At 52.6% G+C, this 19,362-nt stretch overlaps 1 protein-coding gene across 6 annotated transcripts in view; it reads left to right on the top strand.

Annotated features, from left to right (window-relative positions):
• TMEM184B (transmembrane protein 184B) overlaps positions 1-19,362 on the top strand; it is a 46,768-nt gene that overhangs the window by 22,460 nt on the left and 4,946 nt on the right. For 5 of the 6 annotated variants that reach the window (XM_060188996.1, XM_060189000.1, XM_060188998.1 and 2 more), the window contains 5 exons: positions 2,597-2,845; positions 4,656-4,821; positions 16,095-16,185; positions 16,642-16,717; positions 18,552-18,643. In XM_060188996.1, coding sequence (XP_060044979.1) covers positions 2,654-2,845; positions 4,656-4,821; positions 16,095-16,185; positions 16,642-16,717; positions 18,552-18,643 — 617 coding nt within the window. In that variant the 5' untranslated portion in view covers positions 2,597-2,653. Of the gene's footprint in view, positions 1-1,928; positions 2,024-2,596; positions 2,846-4,655; positions 4,822-16,094; positions 16,186-16,641; positions 16,718-18,551; positions 18,644-19,362 lie in introns of those variants that run through there. The other variant, XM_060188997.1, reaches the window with a different exon arrangement.

The raw sequence follows: 19,362 nt of genomic DNA, 5'->3' as shown, positions 1-19,362 counted from the left end.
TCCCTTCCCAGCATCCACAGTGCTGATCAGAGCTCAGCCCTTGTCCCAAGTCCAGGACCCTGCACGGGGACCTAGGTACAGTCTTTACTGGAAGAACAAAACGATCTTTGACACACTCCACCCTTCCTTGGAGGGTAAAGACTTGGGAGTATTTGCACTTCCTCTACCCCTCCCCCACCTGCCCCCACCATTTCCGCATGTTTGTGCATCTAATTTGGGATGATAGACAAAGATGATTTACAACCCAAATCTTCTTTTGAAAGAAATATTTCTGGAGCTGGTTTTCAGCCTTGCAGCCATCCTCCCAGGAGCTATTATTAGACATGCCACTGTGTTTCTTTTTCAGAGCTTGCCACCAGTCTTTATATAGACGCCTTCTCCAGTCTTGAGTTTCTTTATATAGACGCCTTCTCCAGTCTTGAGTTTTTAATCCAGATCCTCTCCTGGTCAGTGTGTTAGAGATCATTTATTTATTTTTTTTTAGGAAAGTAGCAATGTCAAGGGCCCTCCTCAAGAGAAAGCCTTTAGCTCAGAGCAGACATACAAACAGAGACAGATGCCAGAAATTTGGGGGAGGGGTGTGGACAGCTGTGAAGTGTGGGGGACCAGTGGACACCCTGCCGGTGGTGTCACAGTCCTGGCTGAGAAGAGCAGCTGAGGTTTGGAAGAGCTCTGAAAGGGTCATCTGGGCTGATTTGGGGTTTATGCTGAGATGGTAAAGCTATGAAGTTTAGCCAGTGTCTGGGTATTAGAGACAGTAGAGGCTCCCTGGGGCCCTGGAACCCATGTGGGGACCTCTGGCTGGTTGGTGGTACCCCTGGACTCAGTCCCATCCAGGCAGGGCTCTTTCTAGCACTCACAGTCTCTTCACATTCCCCTCCTTGGCCAGATGTTCCTCTGCTCATACTTCTAGGGCATTTGATGCAAGACACTCAGTGACCCTGTGGGCACTGACCAACCTGTCAACAGGTGGCAGCACTGAAAAGACTGTTGAGGGTTGTGGGCACAGGTACAGGAGCCCTTTGCTTTTTGAAAGTGGCTGCAACCTCAGCCTTGGAGGGTCTCTGTGTAGCGATTTGCCAGAAGAGCCCTAGCAACTGTCTCCCAGCAGCACGTGGGCTGCTTTTCAGTGTGGAATCGCTGATTTGGTATTGTTAGTGCTAATGTCGCCACTCACAGGGCTGACTCACAGGGCAGGCAGGAGAGGCTCTAAGCCATGTGTTGGAGGACGGGACCTCAGAGCCTTCCCGTGTCCTTCCCTCTCTCAGCTTTATATGTCCCTACCCAGAACCCTCCTTTGAGGCAGTTTGCTTGCCTACATTCTTTGCTTCTCTGTTAAGTGTCTTTGTCTACATTCCCTTTAAAATGTGCACTGGTAGTGCAAGGGACTTGCTCGCCGGGAGGGCCCAGGTTTGATCCGCCGTAACTCCATGTCTGTACTGAGCCACACTCTGATCAAACCACAAAAAGGATAAAGCAGATGAAATAGAATCCAGTGAGGAGTGAAAATGACCAGGTAAAACAGTAAACATTTCAAATGGCTTTCACGCTGGGGAGTCAGAGATGGCCTTGCCCAAGGAGGGAACAGCTTAAGAGGATATATGTGGGAGCACCTGACAGAATTGTGGGTTCTCTGTGACCCCACAACAGAACTGTAGCAAGACAGTGAAACTGATAGAAGTATCTGGAAAAAGTGCATGGGGCAGGCTTTTAGGCAGAGAGATGCATGAACCCCAGTTAAAGATGAGCATTTTGAGGGCATACCATGTGGAGAAGGAGCCCAGGGTGGCTGGGGGCTGGGCAGCAGCGATTGGGAGCTTGAAGAGACACAGGGAGGAAAAGGAGTGAGCCTGCAGAGGCGACCTCACTGGGGAAGTGACCTTGCGAGATGAGGATGCAGAACTGTGTGTGCTCCTTTCAGATGCTGAGAGCTGGTTGTGAGCAGGGCCCTGCCTTGAGGAGCGAGCGTGCGTGCTGGTGGAAGGAGGGGTAGCTAATAACGGCATGAGTGAGTGCAGATATAGTGAGTGTTCTGGATAAAATAAAGCAACAGGCTGAGGGGCACTGAGTTGGGGAGCAGGGGCTTGGCCATGCCTGAATGGGTGGTCAGGGCCATGACCTGAAGGCAGTTTGAGAGCCTCACGCTGGGCAGAGAGACGGTTGGTGCCAAGGCCTTGTAGCAGGGGCAGGCTTGGCATGTTGAGGAGCAGCGGGAGGCTGGTGTGGCTGGGCTAGAGCACTGAGTAGGAGCTGGGGAGTGAGGTGAACCTAGAGAACTGTAGAGGGCATCTTCTGGGCCATTGGAGAGCTGGGGCTTAAAGTCAAAGGAGACGGCAGCTGCTGAGGGCTCTGAGCAGAGGAGCCATTGGGCTGGTGCACAGCTTACCAGATCCCACGGCTGTGCCTGGAGGCTGAGGAGGTGAGGGCGGAAGTGGAGAGGCTGGTCAGGAGCCTGTCCCCCTAATCAGGAGAGACACAGTGGTGGTTGGGGCCAGTGTGAGCTTAGACATGATCAGAGGTGACTGTGGAGGGCTGGATCTTTTTAGCACTGCCACTGACTTGGGAGGAGGCTAATGTCACTCTTTCCTCTCTCTAGACCAGCTCACTGCTTATCTAGGAGTTTTTCTCTGGGAGCCCCCTGCCGTCAGGCACCATGACGGTGAGGGGGGCCGCGCTGGCCCCGGACCCAGCATCACCCACCACAGCTGCATCGTCTCCCAGTGTCTCCACTATCCCCGAAGGCAGCCCCACGGCCATGGAGCAGCCCGTCTTCCTGATGACAACAGCTGCTCAGGCTATCTCCGGCTTCTTTGTCTGGACAGCCCTGCTCATCACCTGCCACCAGGTACCGTGACTGGACGGACGGACACACACACACACACACACACACACACACACACACACACACCTCTACCTCTAGAGAGCCCCCAGAGGCTCTCTAGAAGGATCCTGACAGGTGTGTTCAGCCATATAGGTTAGGACAGGCTGTGCTATGCTGCAATAAGAAGTGCCCCCCAAAAAAAAATTAAGTTAAAAAAAAGGGCCAGGTGGTGGCACACCTGGCTGAGCACACATGTTACAACGTGCAAGCACCCTGCTTCAAGCCTCCCAGTCCCCACCTGCAGGAGGAAGCCTTCACAAGTGGTGAAGCAGTGCTGCAGGTATCTCTGTCTCCCTTCCTATCTCTAACTACCTTCTCAATATCTGGCTGTCTCTAGCCAGTAAGATAATTTAAAAATAAATGAAACAAAGAGTTAAAAAAAGTACACCCCCAAATCTCAGGGGCTTCCCTGGCAGAGCTGATTGCTTGCTCATTTCCTAGCCCTTGGAGCTTCAAGGCATCATCGGTCTGCCCCCCCCCCCCCCCGGGGGGGAGGCAGGATAAGATGCTTGACACTCACCCATCTCAGCCCAGAAACAATATTTGTCACTGTTGGCTTTCCATGGTTTCAACACAGGCAGGTCCAGCCTAAGCTGCAGGGAGGGGTTCCTGGGTACTGTAGAGGGCAGATGGCGGTCAGTGGCCCCTTTGCAGATGAGGAGATGAATGCTGGGGGAGAAGACCAGCCTGTCACATTCGGGTCGGTGGCAGTGCTAGGGTAGCAGTCACGCCTCCACCCTGTCACATTCGGGTCGGTGGCAGTGCTAGGGTAGCAGTCACGCCTCCACCCTGTCTTCACAGCCCCTGGGGATGCCGGTGTGAGCCGACTGACTGTGCCTCTGTTGCTCAGGAAGGAGAGGCTGAAGGTTGCCTGGTAGAGAGGGGAGAGCAAGCTCATGCAGACCCCTTGTCACCTCCTCGTCCACTGCCCTGTGTCTGTCCCTTCAAGACCTTATTGCTTCCAAGTCTCCATGGCAGATGGAGACTATTCTGTTGTCTTCCTCCTGAGCCTGTTGTGTCTGGGCCAGATGCAGTGTCATGAGAGCTGGGGTGAGGGTTCAGGCAGCCAGGGACGAGGGGTGTGGCTGGGACAGGCCGTGTTCTGTGGCTTTTCCTTTCTCCCTTGCTTTCTGAAAACCATGTTTCATTCTCCTGGTCCCTCATCGAGGCAGGCCGATGAGAGAATGAAACAGGATGAGACCCTCACTTTAGCCACTCATCCTGGGGGCGCCCCCACGTCCCCTAGACAGAGAGGACCCCGTCTGCCCCACGTCTACACCGTGAGCTAGTTAAAGGGTGCGGTGGATCCCCCTCCCCAGCCCTGCGCTAACTCTGCCCCCAGGGATGGGGTGTGTAGGGAGGCACAGGGGGTTACCTAGATCCATGTCTCCCTCTGCCCAGCAGATACCACATTCCCAATTCTAGCTGTGCACACAGTGCCAGGAGGCTTGTTAAAGCTGTGGATGCTGACTCTGACTTGAGTGTGGTCAGAAGAGGCTGACCTTGATCCCTGGCATGTACCACCCCCCCCCAAACTCTGCACCTTGTTCAGTTTTATGTTTACAGCAGCCTTGCCACATCTCATTTCACAGAGGAGGCTGCTGGCACTCAGGCTGGGTCTGTCACAGATAAGTGAGTGCAGAGCGAGATGCCAGAGCTGGTTCCTGTGCCCTCAGCCTGGCTCCTCCTCGGGTGGAACAGAAATGGGGGAAGGCGGGAAGCATGCTGCTGTGACAGTGGGGTCTGTGGCTGACCCATCCCCTCCCTCCCCCAGATCTACATGCACCTGCGCTGTTACAGCTGCCCCAACGAGCAGCGCTACATTGTCCGGATCCTCTTCATCGTCCCCATCTATGCCTTCGACTCCTGGCTCAGCCTCCTCTTCTTCACGAATGACCAGTACTACGTGTACTTCGGCACCGTGCGGGACTGCTATGAGGGTGAGCACTTCAGAGGGGTCACGTGGGCTGTGCACCCCTCCTGCCTGGTATCTCAGCTCCTAGACGCCCCTCTCCCTGAGGAGCCAGCCTCACTCACTCCCTTCCCCATTTCAGGCCCAGATCGACAGCAGCACAGATGTAGCTGGGGTTGCAAAATCACTTAAAAAAAATCATATATATCCACATATACATACATACATACATATATTATAGAGAGACAGAAACTGAGAGGGAAGGGGGATAAGAGGGCGAAAGAAAAAGAGACGCCTGAAGACCTACATCACTGCTTGTGAAGCTTCCCCCCATAGGTGGAGACTGGGGGCTTGAACCTGGATCCTTACACATGGTAGTGTGTGCACGCTCAACCAAGTGTGCCACCACCCAGCCCCTCAGATGTATTTGTAATGTGGATTCCCAAACTCCTCAGATAACTGCTTCTCACTTCTCTGTTCTTGGGGGCAGTGGTGAGGGAGACAGTCAGCATATAAGCTGTCAGTCAATGGCTAGAAAGCCCAGGCACAGGTGGTGGCTAGGCTGGGCCTCCATCCCCATGTGTCTGAGGACTTTCTGTCCCCAGTGTCCCATTGTTCCCTCTGTAACACCATCAGCCGCTTGAGTTCTGAGCCCCCCCACCGCCACAGGCTAGACCCTGTGCCATGCTCTAGGCTGCAAAGAGGAAAGCCTGGCCTCACCCTGCCTGCCTTGCAGGAGTCTGTGCTGCCTGCCCATCCCCACACAGAGCCAGGAAGCTGCTCTCACGGACCAGCACCCTTGCCCAGAGCACGAGCTGGTGTCTTTCACACAAATGCTGAGGAGAAGCGTTCATTGTGGGGAGAGAGAGGTCCAGTGTGTCTAATTGGAAAGTGTGGGTTCCTGTGCTGGGGCGGCTGTGACCAGAGCAGAGGATAGTGTGGCAGGAGACGGGGCTGTGTCAGGTGAGGGTGGGGACGGGCACAGCTTGGCAGGTCATACTGAGAAACTCAAATCCTTTTCCTGTTGCTGCATAAAACATATGATGGAAACAACAGGTTAGAAAACCCTGCTGGTGAGGGCAAAACAGCTCGCCTGATAGGGTTTTTCCTGTGTGGCCCCAAGGTTCTAGCCTGGTTCCCACTTTACTGGAGGGGCTTCAGTACTTGGTGTCCTTCTGTCTCTGTCTGTCTAAAAACTGTCAGTCAGAAGCAGTGAAACCCTGGCGATAACAAAAAAAAAGAAAAAGAAGAGAAAGAAATAGGAGTGGAAGGTAGGTGAAGGGGAGGCCAGAGGCCCTAAGACAGCTCATAGCCCAGGAATTTCTGGGCCTGCATCCAAACAGGTCAGTATGGATGGGAAGGAGGGGTCCTGAATTCAAGATCTCCAGTTGGTGCCACTCACACCCTCATGAGAAGACTCATGTCTGTGGTTTCCTTATTTCCTCCTGGTTTCCGGTAAAGTGACAGACGTAGCTTTCCTCTGCTGAGCCTCGGTGGCTTGGGCACAACCAATGCCCAGTCTACAGGGGACTTTTCCTCCAGCACCAGCCTCCTGGATTTTTCATCTTGGATTTTGTGGGGCAGCATGCTGGACCCTAAGAAGCTAGAGCCTGCCGCCTTCCTGAACTGCTTTGAACTTGTGTGTCCTCAAGACTCAGGAAATGCCTTGGGACTTGGCGGGAAGTGCAGGCGCCTAGCTGCAGCTGCCCTGCCCCTCTAGCCCTCACCCTCTCCTGCGTCCACACTGGACACCGGCTTCCTTCTGGTGCTGGCACTGCCTGGTACCTGGAGAGCTGCTGTCCCAGTGGTGTCTCCTCAGGCCTTCCTCATGGCTCTCAGTCCTGTACCATCGAGTGCCTGTGGCCTCACCATGATGTCCAACTTTGATCTTCCATTAGCGTAGACTGTTAGCTCTGGGGAACAGGCGTAGGGGGCAGACACAAGCCCACAGAGACAGGTGTGCCAAAGACACTCACTTCTAGAGTTTCTGAGTGAATAAGGGCCTTTATTATTAAATGGCTGCTGTATGCTCGCACTTACCCCTGGTGAGGCCTCATTGAAGTCCCTGGATGATGTTCTTCACGTTTCTGCTAGATGAGAATGCTGAGGCTGGGTGAGACCTGCTCAGGGCCTGACTGGGGCACTTGTGCCTGATGTTTCTGGAAGCCGTAGTGCCCAGGGGAAGCCCTGGCACCTGAGCGACTTTAAAGTCTGGGGTTGGGATTGAGACCCCTTTTCCACTCAGCTGCCTGGGCAGCTTTGCAGCCCAAGAGCATTCTCTGCCCACAGGTTCCTCCAGCCGCAAAAAAAAACCCTGCCAAGGGGTGCCTCTCCCTGCTGGACCTTGAAACCAGGGTGCATGGTGGCGGGGGTGGGGGGGCTCTGTACTTTCCTCACTCTGGGCCCAGAGGCAGCAGCAGATGGTTGGCAGGCTTCCCCTGACTCCAGAGCGTCTTTGTTCAGGTCCTGTTCATTCCCACTTTCCTCCTAGCTCCGGAAAGGACCTCCAGGAAGTCTGCTGCCCTGAGAGCCCATCTCCTAGCAACTCTGTTATCCCGGCCTCTGAGGGAGTTAGCAAACAGCACCGCAGCTGCCCTGAGCACCAGCCTGCCGGGTCTGTGCTGTGGGCCACCCACACCTCTGCAGCCCAGGCTCTGTCCATTGTCCCCTCAGCTAAAGTGCTAACAGCTGTTGCCTCTTCTGAGCTGTGTGGGGAGCGGGCATGCCTCTTAACATCCAGGAAGAAGCCCCCATCTGGGCCCCTCCTCCCTTCCTCCTCAGCATCCTGGAAATGGGCAGGAAGAGACCAGAAACTGGCAGGACTGGAGAGAGCCCCTTCCCATCCAGTTGTCCCCCCACCCACAAGCCCCCTCCGAGCAGGCTCCTTAGCACAGACAGCAGCTTTCCTGCGAACGGAGTGAAAGTGGCTGGAAGTCTGCTTTTAGTAAAGTCATCTGTGTAGTGGTTGAGGGGCTAAGCTCACTCCAAGCTCACTTCTCTTTCCACTCTTTCTCGGTAGACCTGTGCTGTGTCAGTGCCCTGCTCAGTTAGTGTTGTGCAGCATTATGTCCTGCTCTCCTGGGCTTTCAGGTGTCTCACTCCCAAGCCCCACCACATCCATATTTGTTGTCCTTTTTTTTTTTAGTGCTGGGTCTTAGTGCCAGCACTAGAAATCCACTGCTCCTAGTGGCCTTCCCCCCCACCCCCCGCCATTTTTACTGGATAAGACAGAAAAATCATGAAGGGAAAGCGAGAGAAAGGTAGATACCCGCAGAACTGCTTCACTGCTTATGAAGCATCCCCCCTGCAGGTGGAGAGCCAGGAGCTGGAACCCAGATCCTTGCACTTTGTACTACATGCACTTAACCGGCTGCGCCACCACCCAAGCACCAGCTTTTCTAAGCCTGTGGCCAGCAATTGCATTATTGTACGTTGGTACATGTTTAGAGCTGAGCTGTGTGTCCCAGTTCTGCATGCCCTTGTATAGCTGTTTGTCCTCCGGTCACTACTTGTCTGGCCTTTGAGTTTGCCCTGTTTTTAGTGTACCTATCATTACTTCATTTCCACACTCCCCAGCTTAATTTTCTAAGACATCCCTCAGTGCAGCTGCACAGTTGATTATCTTTTATCTCGGGCTCCCTTGGAGCACCCCCCAGGAGCCCTGCCCACCTCTCCGCTCTTTCTTTGGGCCTCTCTTCCTGTCCTGGGGGTGCTGTGCACCTTGCCAGAGCCCAGGCACCTGCCCACTGGAGTTCCTTCCCCTGCAGCTCTGGCTTGTCCTCTCTTAAGGCTAGAGCACATCTTCCAGGAGCTTCCTGGGGAAAAGAACGCATAGGAGTTCTGTTTTTGGAAATTTGAAAATTGTATGAAAATGACTTGATTATATTGTTGTAATGGATACTAGTGTTCAAGGGGAACGTGGTTCTAAATCCTAAATTATTCTTCATTTTTTTTTTTGTCTTTTATGAAGTTTCTAGTGTTATTTTTGTGGATTCTGCTCAAGTCAATCATTAATGCCTGTGTGTGACTGTTCTGTTTTGCTTTGCTTTGCTTCTAAGAGTATATCTTCACTGCCAGTATTCTCAAATCCTAAAAGAGGTAGGCTATCTTTTTGTGGGGTACCTCATGCATCCTTTCAGTATGGGAGTTCATGTTCTAGGATATTTTTAATATGATAATTTCCTCCCCTCTACTTGATTCTGCCTTTCTAGAATTCCAAGTAGTAGGATGTTGTAGTCCTGGATTGAGCCTCAAATTTAGAATTTTCCAGATTAGTTTTTTCCCCATTTTTCAGACTTTCTTCCCTCTCACGCCTCCCCTTCTTTCTGTCAAAGGTTTCCTCCTTTATCATGCTGTAGAGTGTCTGGAGCTCTCTCCCATTCTTTATTTGATAGTCCCTTGTTTCTGGTTTTGGGTAAGATAGCTCTCCTCTCCATGGCTCACCAAAAGTGGTACCTGCATTGCTGTGTCTGTGACCCAGACTCAAGCCCCAGTACCATACAGGTGTTCATGGAACCAGAAGAAATTCAGTCTGGTGGTGTCTCTTCTCCTCTCTGCCTCTTATCAGAATGAAAAGGTAGCCCTGAGTGATGAAATCACACTTGGGAGAGGCCCTCGCTTTGCATAGCAACAGCCGTCAGAGTCTTGGGCAATAGATACCCTAGTGATGGGGCATTTCCTCCAGCAAGATGAAGGCATTTGGATTTGGTACTTGTTTCCCCAGAGGACAGTGCCTGTCATCTCTTGCTGAGCAGGCTGAATTATGGTGCAGAGTAGGCGAGGGGACCAGGAGTACATCTCATCCTCAGTGGTCAGACTTCATCTCTGTTTTCTGCAGTTTCCTCTGACCTCTCTGGGCCAAGTTCTCTGCAGACAGCTAGCCCAGGCTGCCCAGTGGCTCTACGTGGAGACTTCTAGTCAGTTTTCCTCTTGGCATTGCACATACAGCCACCAGTACTCACTGGAACATCTCATTCTGAGCCCACCCACCAACCAGTGGGATTCTCCTGGGCTCCCTCTGCTCTCCTGGGGGCAGTCGGCTCTGTGCTTGACCCCCGTTCAGTGGAATCTCTGTCACTAGGGCAGGGGAGAGAATGGAGCTCAACCCCACCCCACAAGCTGCTGGAGGCCATGTTGCCACTTTGCAAGGAGAGCACTGAGGCTCAGAGAATGAAGTAGCTGGCCCAGGGTCCCTGTCACAAACCTGTCATCTGGGAAAGGCCATCACTGAATGGGATGTGTCACCAGGTATGCAGGCAGCCAGACAGAAGAGGAGGGCGTGAACATCAGCCGCCTCACTGGGTTTCCCGCACTCGGGCTTCAGCTGTGTCTAGGGGAGGCTACCCAGGAAAGTGACTTAGAGACAGTCCAGGAGCTCTGTGATCAGGGCAGGCACAGGACCAGGGTTCAGAAGAGGTGAGCAGGCCCTGGGTCATTGCATTATGTTTGGCACCCTACAGGAACCCACGTATTTTTCATTACCATTAGCTTGCTCTCACCTCCCAGGTGTATATCTGGTGGTATTTGTACTACCATTTCCATTTTCACAAGTGTGGCAGGAAATTGAGGGCCAGGGAGGCAGCATAATGGTTATGCATACCTGAAGTGCCAAAGGTCCCAGGGTCCATCTCCAGAACCACCATAAACTAAAGCTGGGTGGCACTAGGGTGGGGGTGGGGGAATAGGTGAAGACACAGCTGAGATTAGGCAGAGTGATCACCAGAGACCAGACTCATCCTGGACCTCTCCTCCCCGGGAAGTATGCTGGGCCAGGTTTTATAAAGGATCTCAGGCACCCATCTCCCTGGGTAAGTATGAGCCCTTGTTAGGGAAGAGAGATTGTCAAAGTCTTCTTTGCTGTTTATTCATCACCGGGACTTGACTACTCTGGGCTGACTCTTTCAGACAGAAGGAGAGAGACAGAGGGAGAGACCACATCACTGAAGCTTCCCTCAGTACTGTGGGGCACTGGACTCGAACCTGGGTTGCCCGTATGACAAAGCAGACATGCTCCCAGGTGAGCTGTCTCACTGGCCCGAGATTTTACATGTAGGAAAGAAGCAAAGAATTCACCCTATTTCAGATTTGGAATCTGACCCACAAGTGAAGCGTCTTCCTAGGTAGAGAGTATACAGCCAGTGCAGACCCAGCCAAGGACTCACGGACCTCGGACCCAAAGGACCCAAAGGTTGCTATGCGCCAGGACTTGTTTGCTGCCTGTGGTTCTGGCTGAGTGTGGTTCCAGCAAAGCCAGAACTTATTGGAGCTGTGTGTCAGAGTACAGACATTCTACAGAAAGCCACGGAAGAAAGAGATCAAGACCAGCATTCTAGGGGGCAAAAAGCATCAATCAGCCTGAAGATCAGCCAAGCCGAAAGGTTTGGAGAGCTATCACTGGAGCTTGGGGCCTTGGGCTATTTGTGAAGGGCAGGGCCCCATCCCCCTCAGCTGTGGCCTGTCACATCCATTCTTATCCACTGTGATCACTTGTCACTTTTGAAAAGGGGGGGGGGTGTTCTGAGGCTTTTGTTTACTGAGCAGAGATTTCTGCTCAAAACAATCACAGTGAAATTCTCCAGGCTCATCATGAGTTTCCTGAAGCATGAAACACCTCAGGCTTCTGCAGATAGCCAACCTGTGGTTCTGTGCAGCAAAGGCTGGTTCCTGTGATTGGCGCCAGATACCAGGGTGTGCCCAGGAGCTGAGCAGTGCCAGGGTCTCAGGTCCATGACACACACAGCACATAGGAGGTGCCCAGTGGGTGTTTAGTGAATGATAGAGGCACCTGCCTTGCCCACAAGGCTCTCATGAAGTCTCAAATAGAAAAGGAAATTCAGGGAGGCGGACTGTAGTGCAGCGGGTTAAGTGCAGGTGGCGCAAAGCACAAGGACCGGCATAAGGATCCCGGTTCGAACCCCGGCTCCCCACCTGCAGGGGAGTTGCTTCACAGGCGATGAAGCAGGTCTGCAGGTGTCTATCTTTCTCTCCTCCTCTCTGTCTTCCCCTCCTCTCTCCATTTCTCTCTGTCCTATCCAACAACGACAACAACAATAATAACTACAACAATAAAACAACAAGGGCAACAAAAGGGAATAAATAAAATAAATATTTTTTAAAAAAAAGAAAAAAGAAAAGGAAATTCAGCACAGGAGAGAGGGCATCACTCCCCTCACACTGTCTGCTATTCTCTAGTCTGGAGGGTCTCGTCTGTGGGCCCTTTGGTCACTCACCTGTCCCCAGAGTCTGGCACGAGGCTGTAATTGAATACAGAATGTGGTATAGCATTATTTTGCTTCTCTGGGGTCTCTCCAGGGAACTAGGATTGTGGTCAGAGGCCTGGCGTACCCACTGAAGGCTCATCCTGGCCTTTTTGCTCTGCTGTGTCCAGGGCCATCCTCCCTTACCTAGAGAGTGCGTGGTTCCTGGGTGAGTATTGAGTTGTTCTCTGTATGCACCACTCCTGGGGTGTTGGTGTGGTGCTTTATGTGACCGTAATTTCCTCTGAAGGGGATGGCTTTGTCCAGATGGTCAGTGGGTTCTGCTGTGGTCTGGCTGAGCCGTCCTGAGATTCTAGCCTGTCTCCCTTCTCTGAGAATGCACTGTTGACTCACTCGTGACTCTAAGGAAGCTTATCACCATATTGGTGCAGACTGGCTGGCCTCAAAGCACTGTTGAGCAAATGCATGAGCAGAGGGTGGTGGATGGAATTTGATGATTCTGACCCATTGCCTGCAAAGCTGGATGTGACTAGACTGCCAGGCCGTGCAGTTTGGGAGGGTGCTGATGTCCATTACAGCATGGGAAACGGCGCGCGCTCAGACCGCACTTCTGCTCAGGAGGGCCCAGCTTGGAAGGGTGGCTCCGGACACAGGCTAATGAAGTTGGCTGTTGTGGCTTCTCTGAAGGGTTTTATTCTTGGAACCTGAAAGTCTGATCACCCTGGAGAAGGTGCAGCTTCCTGATCTAGACCTATAAGAGGGTGAGTTCCTTAAGCATAGGGCCGAGTGTGGCCATACCACCGCCTGAGCGAGCATGTGCACATGCGTCCGCACGTTAACACACACACACACACACACACACACACACACACACACACACACACACACACACACACTCTTTTTCTTTTTTACATTTCAGGCCCTTTGGTTTTTGAGTGGTAGATCTTACTTCCTACCCATGGGGAATTTAGTCTTAAAAAACAAAATAGGCAGCCTGGCTGCCATGGATAAAGTGTTGAATCTTCAAGCATGAGGTCCTGAGTTCTGTCTCCTGCAATGCATGTGCCAGGTTGATGTTCTGGTTCATTCCATATCTCCCTCCCACTCCCTCTTTCCCCATTAATAGAATAAAATAATAATCTTAACAAATAAAGAACTGGGGAGACAGCATAGTAGTTATGTAAGACTTTCATGCCTGAGGTTTTGGAGTCCCAGGTTCAATCCCCAGTACCACCACAAGCCAGAGCTGAGCAGTGCTCTGGTCTTTCTATTTCTGTCCCATTAACAAGTAATAAAGATTAGGGGCCAGGCCATGACACACCTGGTTAAGCCCCTGATCCCTGACCTGCAGGGGGAAAGCTTCATGAGTAGTGAAGCAAAATGCCTCTCTCTCTCTCCCTCCCTCCCTCTCCTCTGTCCAGATTCCCTCTCAATTTTTCTCTGTCCTATCAAATAAAATAAATAATAAAACCGCTGGTGGTTTTGCAAAATAAAATATATATTTAAAATATTTTTAAAAATATAAATAAGAGAGATACAGAGAAAAGTGGAAGAGAGGGAGGGAGAGAGAGAGAGAGATAGAAAGAGAGAGACTAGAACACTCCTCAGCTCTGACTTACGGAGGTACTGGGGATTGAATCTGGGACCTCAGACCCTCAGGCATGGAAGTTCTGCATAGCCATTATGTTCTCTCCCTACCCACTAAGGATCTTCAAACAAACAAGACAGTGTGTGGCACACATGACAATGTTCTCTATGCTCTTAGGCCTTGTCTAAGACGCCATGCTAACCGGTCCTCACAGCAGCCCCACACAGAAGCAACCCTTCTTCCCAGCTGGTGGACAGGGAGGCCTGGCCTCAGTGTGCTTGAGAGACTCCCCCGATGCCAGTTCCATGCAGCCTGGCAACCAGCGTCCAGACTTTGCTGCCACTTCATGCTTCTCTTATATGGGGGGTGTAGAGGGGGGAAGATGATCTGGATTGGCTGAGCCGTTTTAGTGTTTGAAGCCAGGAGAACTGCCACAGATGATACCTCCACTGTGTTGGCCTTGGGGATTAGCAGGAGAGAGCAAACTGCTCTGCCATGGGGAGGCTGGAGAGGTCGCTGTGCATCCTGGGTGCTTTAGGAGTTGTTCTGTGGGAGTCGGGCAGTAGCGCAAAGTGCAGGGACCAGCGTAAGGATCCCGGTTCAAGCCCCCGGCTCCCCACCTGCAGGGGAGTCGCCTCACAGGTGGTGAAGCAGGTCTGCAGGTGTCTATCTTTCTCTCCCCCTCTCTGTCTTCCCCTCCTCTCTCCATTTCTCTCTGTCCTATCCAACAACGATGGCATCAATAACAACAACAATAATAACTACAACAGTATAACAAGGGCAACAAAAGGGAATAAATTTAAAAAATTATTTTAATTTATTTTTTATTTATTTTCCCTTTTGTTGCCCTTGTCTTTTTATTGTTGTTGTAGTTATTATTATTGTTATTGATGTCATTGTTGTTAGAGAGGACGGAGAGAAATGGAGAGAGGAGGGGAAGACAGAGAGGGGAAGAGAAAGAGAGACACCTGTAGACCTGCTTCACCACCTGTGAAGCGACTCCCCTGCGGGTGGGGAGCCTGGGGCTCGAACAAGGATCTATGCCGGTCCTTGCACTTTGCACCACATGTACTTAACCTGCTGCGCTACCGCCCAACTCGCAATAAATAAATATTTTTTAAGAAATTACTAGAAAGTTGTTCTGCACATGGACAAGTATTCCATACACCCTGACCGAGTACACAGACACCTCAGAATAAGCTCATATATAACAGTGGCTTAGTTTATTTATGGCTGTGACAGGCCAAGGGTTTAGAAAGGGCTCAGGTGATGGCTTGCCCTGGCCTCATGATCTCTGGGTCTGAGCCACACAGGAGACCCAGCTCCTCTCCACATGGTTTAGCCTGGGCCTCCTCAGAGCATGGGAACTGTGTCTCAAGCAGGCATTTGAAGAGAGAAAGAGCCAGAGGAAAGAGACCTTTCTCGTCATGTATGTGATAGTGCTTTGGGTCCCTTTGCTCGATGCTGCCCTCTGTTCAGCTGTTCTCACTCACCTCCACCCTCTCCTTCCTCATCCCCAGCCCCCTGGAAATCCTTCATTTTGCTGACCCAGCAAAAACCCCTGCCCAGGAGGCTGGCCTCTAGAGCATTTGTACCACTCTTCTCCCATGCTGCTGGGGCAAATTGTGCAGCTTTTGTGCTGTATTCTGTACATACTGATGTTCTGTCACGTCTTGCGGGCCACGCCGTGAGAGACGCTCCGGCTTACAGCATGGAAAGTCCTGCCACCTCAGCCTTGCTTAGAATTTCTCCTGAGGGCCCTCTGGGGTTGTTTGCCACCAGGGTTATCACTGGGTGAGCGCTCAGTGCCTGCAGGATAAGTCAAATAATAAATAAGTATGAGTAATAAATATAATACATAAATAAATTAAAAGCCTCCCAGCAGTCTTTTTTTTTTCTTTCTGTATTTGATATGACAAAGAGAAATTGAGAGGGGAGGATGAGCTAGGAAGAGAGACTCTTGCTGTACTTCACTGTTGAGAAGCTTCCCCCCTCAGTGGAGAGTGGAGGCTCAAACCCAGGGCTTTGTGCATGTATGCTTAACAAGGTGTGCCACCACCTGGCCCCCTTCTGGATTAGTTTTTTTAATTGTAAGGTCATCATCTAGAATGCCTAAACAGGGCAGTGCATTACACTGACATGTAATCATAAATCCAATACCCAGTGAGCCCCCAGTTGTTTACGTTGCCACCCCTCCCCCCGCTGCCAAGGTGGTCTTTCCCTCCGCCCACCCTTCCCATACAGTTTTGCATTTTGTGGCAGTCGCACCCCTGCTTCTCCTCACAGCGTGGGTGCAGTGTGCAGGGATCTCTCGTTGCCGTGCTGTACTTACAGGTGGACACTTCCTGCGCGGGTCCTTGTGTTCCCACGGCTCCTCCCTGTTGTTGCCTCTGGCTGTGGTGCCTCTTTTACTTTTGTTGCTGCTTACAAGTCTATCATCTGTTTATTTCAACCAGCCTGTTGATTTCAGTGGTTTTCTCTGGACACTCTTTACAGCCTTGGTCATCTATAACTTCCTGAGCCTGTGCTATGAATATCTCGGCGGAGAAAGTTCCATCATGTCTGAGATCCGAGGGAAGCCCATCGAGTGAGTGTAACGCCTCCACGAGCACCCCCACACCTCCCTGTTTTACCGGCTTCATATTCTTCCAGCTGTCTTGCTGTCTGCTGGACACACAGACTATCTCTGCAAGAACCCTTGGCCCACTCCCACACTTCCTGAGCCAGGCTGTTCATCTGGGCCTGGGGAGGGCTCTGTGGCTCTCGCTCCCTCTTGCTTTTCCCTTCAGTCTCTTTCTGTCTTGCAGCTTTCACATTTAACGCTTTTCAAATTGGTGTGTTGCCCCAGGCCAGTGCAGCCTGTACAAATACCCTCCTGTGTCTCCTTGCATTGAACCTTGGGCTCCAGGACTGCTGGGATCTGTGTCCCTTCCTTCTCCACCCCACTCTGCTCTGTCTGGCTTTGTCTGAGTGTGAGGAGGGGGTGGTGTTCCCAGCCCAACTCTCCTGAGTCGCTGAGCCGGTCTCCACTCGTCTCTTCCAGGTCCAGCTGTGTATATGGCACATGCTGCCTCTGGGGGAAGACTTACTCCATTGGATTCCTGCGCTTCTGCAAGCAGGTGTGTGTCCAGCCACTGCCCGGGTCGGGGGGTGGTGCAGGTGGGCTATTGGGGCCCAAGTCTGCCCTGGAGCAGCAGCATGGGCCAGGCTCATGTGGGCAGAAAGGACCTTCTGCAGGCCGTTGAGGGACCCTTCTAGGAAGCCCTGGTTTCCTGCCAGGCATCCTAAGTCCCAGCATCCACCTCTCAGGCTGCCAGGGATACATGTGTACTGGGCAGTTGTGCCCAGAGGGGCAGCGACAGGTGCCTGATGCCTCCTCTCAGGGCCTAGACTGCATCATTCTGACCAAGTCCTGGTGTCTGAGAGTCAAGAGGACATGGAGGCCAGGGAGGTTTTTGTATAGGGGACACTTGAGAGACACAGGCACAGTCTTTGGTCTCTTCATTTCCCTGTCAGCCGCTGGTGTCCTCTGCTGCCCTCCCTAGGAGTGTGGAGCCTGGGTGGGGCAGGGCTGGGTGGTGGTTAATTGCCTAGGCCTTGGCTGTCTGACCGTCTGAGTTTGATTTCCAGTTTCTCTAACTGGCACTAGATACTTTACTTAACCTCTCTGAGCCTTAGTTTCCTCTTCTGTAAGGTGGGTGTAGCTCAATATCTCTCAAGGGACAGCTTTATTGTTTATGGAAGAGGGAGAGTAATGGATATAAGTGCTGTAAGTAAGTGCTGTCATGACTTCCATTAGTCTTCTGGGGCTACCCAGGGCTTCTGCCAGCCCCTTTAACATTCTTAGAAGTGTCATGGGGAAATGAAACCCACAGTTGGTCCCGGGGGCCCCCTTCTGCCCTCCCTGAGGAGCTAGAAGCCTAGAGGCACAGGCCCATCCATAGAGCACTGGCCTACAGCTCCCACTTCCATCTTCCCGCTGTCTTTCCCCAGGTCCTTCCTAAATGTCAAAGATCCCCCCACTGGACCTGCAGAGAAAGAGTTAAAACTGCCCTGGGTTCAGGGTGGGGCCTCTCCAAGCCATTGTTTACCAGGGCCCAGCAGTGACTCACTGTCTTCTTTGATGATCATACTGTGTACAAAGTTTTGATCCCGTGATCACTAACCAGAGTGCCTAGTTCTAAATGACTCTCCAGCCCCGTGGGCTTGGATGTTCTGCCTTTGTTCCAGGAGGTGGCAGGGAGCCCTAGTCAGAGGAAAGACAAAGCAGCCTCTTCTCCCTTCCAGAGGACGCCCTACAGCTCCTCTCGGCTCAGTTGGCTCAGAGGTGGGGGACACTGTCCTGCCTTGTGCTTCAGACAGTGACCCTGTGACCTGGGGCTGCTCAGGCAGGGGCTGGTTAGGCCGGGGCTTCAGGCCTCCTTCCTGGGGCTGTTTTCTGTCTTAGCTCCTGCAGGTCGTCTCCATCCTCAGTAACATGTCAGCTCGGCCTCAGATGAGGCCAGGCTTGGAGTGTGGAGAGGAAACCCTTACCCACTCTGCTCCCCATGGGGTCAGTCCCTGCATGGGGCCTGGTGTACCTGTGTGTGTGTCCCCAAACCACCACTCCCTGCCAGCTCCTCACTGCTGCCTCTCCCTAGACCAACTCCTCACACTTGTCTGTTGAGCCTCAGGGCTGGTTAGGAGTTGGCCCTTCTGCCAGTCTCCCTAGTCTCTCTGGCACATTCCTGCTGAGACTCCTCCAAGAAGCTGCCTCGGGGAGGGGGGTCTCTCCGGTCTGTGTTCTTCTATTCCCTTCACCACCTGGCCAGCCTGCCTTCACCTCCTTCCTTCGTGGCCCTGTCACTGCCTCATTGCTCTTTGCCTGTCCCTCCAGACCGAGTCCCCCTTGGGGAAGAGCATTGGGCTCCCCCACTGTAGCTCATTCTCTGTGCTCACCCTTCTCCCTCACAGGCCACCCTGCAGTTCTGTGTGGTGAAGCCACTCATGGCTGTGAGCACTGTGGTCCTCCAGGCCTTCGGCAAGTACCGGGATGGTGACTTTGAGTAAGCGGTGGCTCCCCCACGGGGATGTGGGGAGGAACAGCAGTGCAGGGTGGTGGTCCTGGATTAGAGAAGGCAGTGGGGGCAGACTGTGCTGCAGCTACAAGGGCCCCCAGAGCAGAGACTGAGCAAGATGGTTCCCCCTCACCTCTGGAGCTGCTGTCAGGCACTGAGCTCCCTCCTTCCACTGGCACAGCACAGAATGAGCCTTGTACTCGGTGACCCGCACCTTCATTTCTCCTTGTCCAAGAAGGGAGAGCATCATTCCCCAAGCAACGATCCACACCAGCCCATTTGGGGATTTTTGTTTTTGTTTATTTATTAGTGAAAGTGAGAACTAGAGCGTCACTCTTGCAGTGCTAGGGATTCAACTTGGGACCCCATGCTTGAGAGTCCAGTGCTTTATCCACTGAGCCACTTCCCAGGTCATGGGAGACAGGCCTGCCTTGAGCCCCCAGCTAGCAAACCTCTCCTGTGTAGACTGCCCACACACGTCTCACGTGGGGATCTGTGAAAATGGGTGTGTGTGTGGTCCTGTGCCTGCAGACACTTTGCACAACCCCCTGCACCCCACACTGTGCACTCAGGGAAGTAAGTACAGGGCCTGGGAGGGACTCAGGAGGGAAGAGCAGAGTAGAGCCTGTGCCATCTGCCACCTGTCTGCCCCCGGGCTAAGCCCCAGCCCAGCCTGTGCTCAGACCTGGGACAGGGGGCCCAGGGCT

The sequence above is a fragment of the Erinaceus europaeus genome, chromosome 4, assembly GCF_950295315.1.
Source record: "Erinaceus europaeus chromosome 4, mEriEur2.1, whole genome shotgun sequence".
NCBI lineage: Eukaryota > Metazoa > Chordata > Mammalia > Eulipotyphla > Erinaceidae > Erinaceus > Erinaceus europaeus.
The sequence above is the reverse complement of the archived record's forward strand: the minus strand, read 5'-3'. Positions and strand labels throughout refer to the sequence as shown.